Source organism: Rutidosis leptorrhynchoides, unplaced genomic scaffold (assembly GCF_046630445.1).
Source record: "Rutidosis leptorrhynchoides isolate AG116_Rl617_1_P2 unplaced genomic scaffold, CSIRO_AGI_Rlap_v1 contig356, whole genome shotgun sequence".
In the NCBI taxonomy this organism is placed as follows: Eukaryota; Viridiplantae; Streptophyta; class Magnoliopsida; order Asterales; family Asteraceae; genus Rutidosis; species Rutidosis leptorrhynchoides.
In genome coordinates, this window is record NW_027266593.1 from 50038 (window position 1) to 60814 (window position 10777).

At 38.0% G+C, this 10777-nt stretch overlaps 1 protein-coding gene and 1 pseudogene across 1 annotated transcript; one reads left to right on the forward strand and one right to left on the reverse strand.

The window, feature by feature from the left end:
* The first annotated feature begins 1029 nt into the window (after positions 1-1029).
* LOC139883123 (kinesin-like protein KIN-13A) lies at positions 1030-7423 on the forward strand (annotated as a pseudogene).
* Positions 7424-7881: 458 nt separating this feature from the next.
* On the reverse strand, positions 7882-10777 carry LOC139883124 (ubiquitin-like-specific protease ESD4). Its single transcript, XM_071867338.1, is given in 10 exon segments — positions 7882-7944; positions 8220-8292; positions 8783-8886; positions 9127-9246; positions 9337-9409; positions 9494-9609; positions 9699-9789; positions 9868-9950; positions 10039-10608; positions 10610-10777. Coding segments are annotated over 10 exon segments (1461 nt in total).

Sequence of the window (10777 nt, forward strand, 5' to 3'; positions counted from 1 at the left end):
CTTTGTGCTCTCTCGACTCTATAGCGGCCATGTGGCATATCCTAACTACGCCCTGGGCTCCGCGAACAGTGCTAATACCACCAGTAGTAGGGAATTTAATGGCCTGGTAGAGGAAAGATGGCACACCGGAGAAAGCTGAAATCCCTTTTCTTCCGAATATCGCGTTATATTCTGTAGGAGCTTCCACAACTAGCCAATCGACCATTTGCAAGGCCTTGCGGGCTCTAGCTCTAAGGGTCACAGGGAGCCCAATCTGGCCTTTGACGGGGATTACAATTTTTTTTTATTGCATAAATCGCCCTTGACGGCGGTGACAAGTGCTCGTCTCTCAGGCCCATAGTCCTAAATGCATGATAGTAGAGGATATTGACAAAACTAACGTCGTCTACTAGTATCTTCTTGACCGGCATATTGGCTATCCACATCGAGATGACCAATGGGTCAGTGTGAGGAAACTGAATACCTTCCAAGTCTTCCTCCGAAAAATCTAGGTTTGTGCCGAGCGGCTCTGCATAACAAGCTTTGGCACTGGCCTTCCTTTTCAAAGAGGGTCTTGGGATCGACTCTCTGTGCCCAACCAATGTCTGCATTGTGTCTCGAGCTCTTGGGGAGGTGGGATTAGGCTGAGGTGCTCTCGTCCTCAAGCTGGTGTCTTCCTGCTCTTAAGAAGGGTGCAAACAGATCTGCAATTTCTGCTCCCAAGATGACCATTTCCGGCCATAGGGAAAAGGGCAAGTGGCGCGGTTTTCAATTCCGGACCAGATTCAGCACTAGCGGTTCTGATTCTCATGGTTAAGAGATAGCATCAACAGTAAGTCTGGAAGACTTATGAAGAAAGTTACTCAAAAAGGTAATTGTGTGTTGGAATCTGGAAAAATTTTATGAAGACTAGATACAGAAAAAGGTAACTTTTCATGTAGTCCCAGTAGTTGGCGCCAATGTTTCGACTTGATCCGAAACGTAGTATAGGTGAGGAGCACGTGCCTCTTTCCGATTAGTCTTCGAGTTAGGTTATGGACTTAGGACATAATGGGGGGTGAGAAGTATTTAAGCGTCTACGGTCTATCCGGGCCTATGAGGCTCACCACGAAGCCGAGCGGCTGCGTGGTGAATCTCAGGTCTAGTGAGGGAATGATACTGCTTCTAGAGAGAGTGTGTAAATGCCTTTAATCTCTTATGTGTCTCTAAGTGTAAGTCTGTGAGAAGGGTCTTATATAGGGGACACCTTTAGGTTTGACTTGGACTGTCAGTGCTGAAAGCGACCTGTACAGTTGTGAGGCCTAGGTCTCCTCAGCTTTAGGCGCTTCGGCCTCTTCGGGAGGGCGAGGCCGGCGGTGTCCGTGCTACCGGGCGCATAGCCTCACAAAGAAGACGGAGCCGCTACACGTATCTGGCCGATCCTCAGCCGGAGGAGCCTACGACGGCACGGTCCAAATTACCTAGAAGCCCCCATGCCGTATGAGACACCACGACGACTTCAACCTCGTGATTAGACTTGCTGGCCAATCTAGATCGTAGACACGCAAATACTATTATTATTTTATTCTGCTCTACCATATTGATTAAGGTAAATACTATCATAAAAGACGCGTGCTCTCCACTACTAGATCGTTTCACGGATTGAAACAAATATGATTTTTTTTTATGTTATTATATTATATATGTATAAGATATAAATAGATGGATTGATGATATCAAAACATAACAATTTATTCTTGATGAACTACACTACGTTGAGTATATGATTGAACTAAATTATTTGTGAGAGGGAAAGTTTTAAGCTGATCAGATGATCTAAGTTCCACTCCTGCAACTTTATTGCAACGAAGGTAGCGATATGTTAGACATCGATTTCGATCAATCCCATCCGAGCATATATTAGATTTGATGTTTGATCTGATGATATTAGAGATAATATCATTTTTAGTATTTAAAAAATAATTTAGTTAATATTCATGTACCTTTTTTACGAAATGGGTGTATTTTTGTTAGTTTTTCTAACAAATATATATTTATTGTCAAATTTTACATACGTGGCACGTATCTTTCGTTAAATATTTTCAGATAGCTCTACATAAACTAACATGTCACCTACGAAAATGACACATTATGAAAAAAAATTAAAATTTTAATAAATCGAACCAAACCAAATAAAAAATCGGTTCGTTTTTTATTTTAACATGCGTGTACATTTATTTTAACAAACGCACGAGCCAAATCAGAAATTATACGACAAATTACTATTATGCCCTTTATTTGTACCGAACAAGCTTCTTCGATTCCATTCGATTCAATCGTTCCATTCCAAGGAGAAGGTGCCGGAGTCAAATCCGACCCGTTTAACAAAACGTGCCTGAAATCAGAGGCCGTAGGCAAATCCCAAACAGAGAGAACGTGGGAGGTGATGGATTAAAATTTGAACCCCGAACAGATCTGAATTAAAATTCAAGATTAACCAAAACCATAGATCGGTTCAAGGTGATGGACCCGAGACCGGGAGACACGGCGGCGACGCCGCCTGACGGGGCTGGATCATCGTGGATCTGAGGGTCGGCGACTCCATCTTAGTAAATTAGTCGATTTGGTTCAAGATATGAACAAAGCACGTTTCAGATTATCAATTATTAGCTTTGATAACTGTTTTTTTTTTTTTGCTTCCAGGATGCTGCTCCTGCTGCTAAAAGTGCTGTTGATGATAACATCGGTGCTTAACCTTGAGCTGTTGATGACGACGATTTGTTCTTCAAATCAAAATGCAAACTTTGAAACTGAGTTGAGTTTGCTTAGAATGAGAAAGAGAAGAAGCTGTGTTTGTTAAAATCGGTTAGATTTTTTTAGAATTCTAATTTTTGGTTCGATTCTTTTTTTAGAATTCTAATTTTTTGTCAGAATATTTACGTATTATTTTCGCTTAATCAACATGTGACATGTTAATTTATATGGAGCTAATTGAAAATATTTAATGAAAAATATATGTCACGTATATAAAATTTTATGATAATTGTTAAAAAACTAACCGAAAAACATCCATTAAATTTCGCGATAACTAAATATTAGCTAAATCATTTATGAGGTAAAATGATATTATGCCGATGATATTGGGTCAAATTTAATTTAATTTCATTAGTTTGTAACAATAATTAGAATAATAATAATATAATGGTTGCTTGCTTGTTCCATAAAATACAAATTCCACAGAATTAACTTCACTTCTCGCGTACTACACGTCTTTCTTCCATTCCACCGAGTTAGTTTTTCTCATTTCTTCTTCTCCTAAATCCCTTTCTCTTCAGTAAGTAAAGTCATTGCTTCTCCTTGATCGTTCACTTTCTGCAGATCGGCATTTTATCTAATACATACATTTCATCATCTCGATTTCATTCCACCTCGTGAGTAATTCCGTTCCGCCTACTCTTATATGTATTTCAATGGAGGAATTATTTTCTCTTTCTTGTTACTTAATACTACTACTCTATATGTTTTATTGTGCGTGTAAAGCATTGCTTTAACTGGCTCCTCAAAAGCGATCACAGCGCCACGTGGGCGGTCAGATGCAGCAGAGCAATGCTGCAGCGCCGCTCTACGACCCCGGCGGTAATGTGGTCCCAGCCAGCGATGCGGTCATTTCCCGGTGGCTGCAGTCGGCAGGCTTACAGCATCTGGGCTCTCCCTCCACTTCTACTGCCATTGATCAACGGCTACTTCCCAATCTCCTAACTCAGGTAAACTAAGAATATTCAATCAATTGACTCAAAATATAGGTTAAGCGATGGTTGTTAGTTACCCAATCATGGCACTTGCTGGGTGTGCCATTATTTTTATTAGTTTAATTTTCTACTGTACGTTGTCCATTTATACATCTTGTGTTCAAGATACATCCAGGTCGATTGCTAACTTTTGTCCTCTGATCTAGCTTTTAGTGACCATTTCTTTACTTTCTTGAGTTATAGTGAAATGGTTGAAATGCCTCAAGGTATAGAGAGTTTCTGATCTTCTGTTATCGAGTTTTAAATGAATCTATGAAAATTTTACTTTTGTTAGTGTGGATACGTACCTATTCGCTGTTTCCTGTTGGATTCTTTGTTGATTTTTAATCTACTCGTCCTGCATGATTAGAAGATATCCAATGTAGTTTAGTTTTAAACATCAAGTTTATAGTTCAAATGATAACAATGACTTTTGTAATGTTGATGAAGGGGTTACGGGGCTCAATCCGTAGAGGAGAAACAGAGGCTTTTCAAGTTGATGAGAAACCTCAATTTCAATGGGGATGGGTCTGAGCCATTTACGCCAACTGCCCAAACTTCAGGAGGGTATTCTGTCTTAGATGGGTTTGATTCTCCAGAGTTTAGGGGGGGTTTCGGGCTGGGCTTTTGGATCTTCATGCTATGGATGACACAGAGCTTCTATCTGATGTATGGATTCTTTTAGTACCCATTGATTAAGTGTCAAAGTTTGACGTGACGCATGCTGGTACAATGTCAACAGCATTGTTTCCGGTGTCCTTTTCCTATCCATTATCTGACACACTTCTCGAGGCTACGAGTGAAATTACACGCTTACTTGAAATCCTTTTTTTTGGCCCCTTTGCAGCATGTAATTTCGGAACAATTTGAGACATCACCATTTATACCTGGTGGTGCACAAGCATTTGAAAATGAATGTGTGGGTGGCAAACAACAAAGAGAGCCGATTGATGGTGACACTTCAGATCCATTTTCTACTAATGGGAAAGAGAACAATACAAAGGAAAATAACGTGGCTAAGATTAAAGTTGTGGTATGATAGTTTCATCGGCTGTGAACAAATTCTTTTGCATCTTGTATTTCATGAATCACTAAGATGACGTTGTGCTACTACATATCTTATTGAGGGACAGCTAAACTGAGGCCATTGTTTGCTTGGTTTTGTAAAAAAGAAAAAGACTTAATTTTAGCTGACCAAATTGGTTTCTCTTATATAACATACAGCCCATAAAAGACCCTGTTTGATTTCATTTTTTACATTGGAAGCTTTTGATGTTGGCCTTTTATGTGTCTTGCAGGTGCGCAAAAGACCTTTAAACAAAGGAAAATAACGTGGCTAAGATTAAAGTTGTGGTATGATAGTTTCATCGGCTGTGAACAAATTCTTTTGCGTCTTGTATTTCATGAATCACTAAGATGACATTGTGCTACTACATATCTTATTGAGGGATAGCTAAACTGAGGCCATTGTTTGCTTGGTTTTGTAAAAAAAAAAAAGACTTAATGTTAGCTGACCAAATTGGTTTCTCTTATATAACACACAGCCCATAAAAGACCCTGTTTGATTTCACTTTTTACATTGGAAGCTTTTGATGTTGGCCTTTTATGTGTCTTGCAGGTGCGCAAAAGACCTTTAAACAAAGGAAAATAACGTGGCTAAGATTAAAGTTGTGGTATGATAGTTTCATCGGCTGTGAACAAATTCTTTTGCGTCTTGTATTTCATGAACCACTAAGATGACGTTGTGCTACTACATATCTTATTGAGGGATAGCTAAACTGAGGCCATTGTTTGCTTGGTTTTGTAAAAAAGAAAAGAACTTAATTTTAGCTGACCAAATTGGTTTCTCTTATATAACACACAGCCCATAAAAGACCCTGTTTGATTTCATTTTTTACATTGGAAGCTTTTGATGTTGGCCTTTTATGTGTCTTGCAGGTGCGCAAAGACCTTTAAACAAAAAGGAGATCTCACGGAAAGAGGATGATATTGTAGATGTCACTGATAATTCTTTAAGTGTTCATGAGCCGAAGCTGAAGGTTTGTTTCTGTCTTTCCACAGGAATTGTACTATTGATGATGTGGTGGATTAATTTGGGTCTCCCGCCTCCTACCCTCATGGATTGTTATGTCCATTGCAAAGTTTTAATATTCTGGTTTGTGTTTTACATCTAAAAAGGTGGACTTGACTGCATATGTGGAGAAACATGAGTTCACTTTTGATGCTATCTTGGATGATAATGTAACCAATGATGAGGTAATGATTTTGTATTGGAGGTTGTACATTGCACTCTTTGCTATTTCGCTTTATATACGAGTAAACTAAATTGTTTCAAATAAACATTTATTTAAATGGTATTATTGAGACTGGGTTCTAGGCATTGAGTTTTTGCATCCAGATTTGTGGGAAGTATGATTGAATTCAACTCTTTAACTATTGATTGGTTGTACTAATTGGCTCCTTGCTTCACTTGCTTCTTTATAGGTATACCAAGCTACTGTTGAGCCCATCATACCCACCATATTTCAGAGAACAAAAGCCACTTGTTTTGCTTATGGTCAAACAGGCATGTTAAAGTTCTTCTGCTCCCTTTTGTGTTTAGTAAAATCAACTCTGCTTGTGACATTTTAACATTAAGTGGATAAAAATCCTTTCTAGATGCTGTTAGATGGCACGTCAACAACTAAAGATGTACCTGTTTCTGTTGATGTAGAAGATGTTTATGAGCAAAAGGATGCAAAAGTGGTCAAAGTGGGGAGAAAGGTCGTGGACAAAGAAGCCCTCTCATACAACAATAATGTTGATTTTGATGTGGGGCCAAGATTCATGGAGAAAGAAACTCTCTCAATTGACAGAAACATTGATTTTGAGAAGCAATCCTCAACAAATTATCCGTTCAAGGGGGGAGAAGAAAGTGAGATAGGCTCTGGTTCTATGGATAACTCGAGGTTTCAGTTGAATAATTCTTATGGTGATTCTATGAGTCAAAACATTTACTCATCATACTCGCAAAGTTTAGTTGATACAGAAGAAAAAGTAGAGAAAGTATCACCCCTTCGTCAAAAAGCACCCAGGGAAGAGAAAAGATCACACTCTGCCTGATTCGTCCACATCAAACTCTAGGCAGCAGGGTGCAGTCAATAATAATGTTGGTTCTAGACAATATGAACCTCCTGATACAAACATCGACGCAATACTTGAGGTTGGCTCTACTTGTACGCATCAATGACCATTTTTCCTTTTCCTTGTGAGTAACAACTATTTTGATATGTTGCAGGAAGAAGAGGCATTGAAAGCAGCTCATAGGAAAGAGATTGAGGACACAATGGAGATTGTCTGTGAAGTATGTTATATTTTCTTCTCTTCCTCTATTAATAGTTTTGTTTGTTTCACTTCTGTCTCAAAAATAGATTTATGGTTACTTTTAACGAATGCAGAAAAGACGGATAAACTGAGTAAAACTTAGTGCATTTTACTCTGATTTTGTGTTTCAGGAAATGAAAATGTTAGCAGAAGTGGATCAACCAGGAAGCCAAATAGATAATTATGTGACTCAGTTGAACTTTGTGCTCTCATGCAAAGCAGCAAGTCTCGTTGGTCTTCAATCTCGCCTTGCCAGGTTCCAACATCGTCTAAAAGAAGAGGAGATTCTTATTCGGAAGAGAGTTCATCGCTAACGCAGCACATCTGCGAATATGCTAGGCTTGGCCTGTGGGAAAAAAAAAGCTTATTGGGAAAGCTTATGAAAGAAGAAATGAAAGTTGAAATAGGTTTAAAAGGTTCTCACTGGACTGTTGTAATAGTACCATTGCATCTTGCTACCATATTTAGAAATTGTATACTATAACTTCCATATCATCATCTATTGAGTTGCTGAAACAATGGCTGCAGGAAAGTAGGTTTTTGGTACTCAGGCTCAAGTCAGGAAACTAATTAGCAAGTCGGTTCGGTCATCTTGGGGACAAAATCTTACGCATAAAATTGTCATAAAGAACAAATCTGAATAAACTCTCTTTTTTCCAAGATCTATCTGATAAACTCTCATATCTAAAACTTAACATTCAACTACAATACTCGAGGCCAACACTCAATCAACTGCACACAACACAAGCTATGCTAGGTTAAAAACACTCAATCAGTCAGCTCTAAGTTTAAGAATCTCCTTGGCAGTCCTCAAGCGAAAATACGGCATGTGCTCCTACACATTGAAAATAATATAGATGAATTAGATAACAATTCATAAATTATGCAAGGCCTTAGCATAATATATAATAGTCCCTGTGTTTTTAGCAAAGATGTTAGATTGGTCATCGTCTTGGAATTCTTTACATGAGAATCCAACTTTCAAAAAGAAAATGACCACTTTCGGTTTTTTCTCTAAAAAGAAACAGGGACTAAATACTAGTAGTATATTCTACATTCATGTAAGGCAGATAAAAAGCCTTTCTGGCAAAACTATTTTGAGCATCTTACCTGTTCAAAACAAAGTCCTAGACCTCTGCTGTAAAAGTCAGCATACTTTACCATAAACATGCCACAGTCAAACCTATTATCAATAGGAGAAAATAACTGCATATTAAATGTCTGAAGATATAATAGAATGGATGCTACACTCAAATAAGTTCAATTGATATAGAAAAAAAGTTCTCCATGAAGGTTGGCCCGGAAGAATAAAAGGGGGGGAAAAAAACTCGAATACTTCTTACTTTTTAGTTTACTAAATAAGCTGCAGATATTACCACAAACATGGTTGTTTTTGACAAGTATGACCACAAACATTTTATAGGACAACAAAAATGCGAAATGTTTAACTATGGACGAGAATATTTTTTGTTTCAAGAACAAACTGGTAATACAAACCAACCAATTTAAACCTAGATGATACTGATATCCATACAAATCCAAAGAATTCGGTTTACGTTTAAGCTTAATCAAAATATGATTACTTTGTATTTTCACTGCCTTGCAGTTTTGCTTATTACAGCTAACAAATTTTCACGAAAGCAGAAAGATAATCAAGGATCTCATGTACTAACCCATTTTCTTGCTCGGGGAGGTCGTCAACAAATTCCCTCTCCCAAGAACTTACATCAATGACTTTTCCACTCTTGTCTTTCACTTCCTCGGCGTAATATGAAGCCTGTCACATGCAAATGAAAAACAACTGAATTTCACAAACACCAATTGTGAATTTTGGAAGGAAAGTGAAGAGAAAAAATAAAATAAATCCTTTCTTCCCTTGCAGAAGTTCCAGCAGCATAATTGTATAGGAAAAAGATAATGACAAAAACTATCTTAATTTGCCATATCTTCACACTTTTCACCAGCATATTGCCTTATATGATATTCAAAAACCAAATAAAGAAAATTCTATTCCTACCAGCGATTTTAGTACTTCGGGGTCTCTTCCCTTGAGTGAATCAAGATACTGGAATTTTTTATCTTTTGCATTGATAATCGCCAAACACCAATGTATCTGTCGGTGGATAGGCACAAAAATCTGGAAAAAAATAAAAAATCAAAACAAATATGGGCGAGTTCTAATTTAATTATGCAAAAAGAATATAATGCGAAAGGAGGTAGAAAGTACTTTGTCACAGTCAATGAGATAGTATCCTAACTTCCTCATCGTAGTCCATCTTTTCACAGCTTTAAATCCTCCACTTCTCAACTACAGATTGACATAAGAATAAAAGGTGTTATCATTCAACTGAAAAGATAGAAGGAGAGCAATTAGAAAAGATAACTAAAGAGATATAACCAACCTTGTTGTAGAAAAAGTGTTGAAGAAATGACACTTGAGAAACTTCTTTGGTTCTCTACTTTCCCTCTCTTTCAGCAACTCAACGTAAACATTGATGACCTTTGATAGACAACAAATACAAATAATAAATAACACATAACCTATCAAACTAATCCATTATCATATAAGCTTAATTACACAAAAAATACCTCATCGTTCAACCATTGTCCTGGCCTAAGGCATTGCAACATTTTTCCTGTAATATCAATACCTGAGTTTTGATGTGTTACCAGGATCTTGCTGCATAAGAAAATCATAATACATCAAAAAAGGCACATTCCAAGTGTTCAAGTAGCAGGGAATACAAGCATCACTTACGAGTTGTTTCGATTAGAGAATGCAGATTCAATATCATCTTCGTCCTCCTCCGAAAGAGGAATGAATGGTTCACAAGGTATTTCCTGCAGACAGCAAGTCGAAATTTTCATAATTAAAATTTCTGACATTTGTACTTTTCCTAGTACGGCAACTAACAAAAAGAGAACTTACAGGCTCCAAAGGCTTCTTTACATGGCGTTGAGACTCAAACCAGGATCGCTTATTCTCATTAAACTGAATCTCGAATTCCAGAGCTTTTAATTTGGGATCACTCCTCTCAACATTCTTTAGCAGATTTTTGTATGCCTGAAGAGTAGGCACACTCAAATCCGGCTTTAAGGAGAATGAATCCAGCAACTTCCCGGCATCATCAACCCTAAAGTTACCATATGTGAGGACAAACGATGAAGACGGTTGAATAATTGGCTCCTCTGCCAAATTATGATCATCTACATTGCGTTTCTCAACTTCTTCTACACAGTCATCATCGGATAATATAACCTCCTCCCTAATATTTGCATTCCTCTCAACATCAACAACAGGTTCCTTCTCTTTAGGGAAGAACCTCAAGGCACCAAAGGCCTTAGTCTTTGCTAGGGTGTATTTGAAGCTCAATGTATTCCCCATCTTATCCTCTTGTTCCTTGCTTCTTGTTTGAGAAAAAACAGCTGCTTTGGTTTTCGAGAATCCGAATTTGAGGATTCTAACAGGCGCATGGACTTGTCTGCGTAATGGGGGGGGGTTTCGTAACTGGATATCGAGAGATCCTCGAAGCTGTACTTAGTATGGGCTTATCGGGGCTGTGATGGATGGAAGGAGGCAGTAATTTAGGTTTTTTAGAGATATGAATATCGGGATATGGACTAAAAGATTCGTCGCTGCGCTTTCGATTCAAAGCGTACGCACCCAT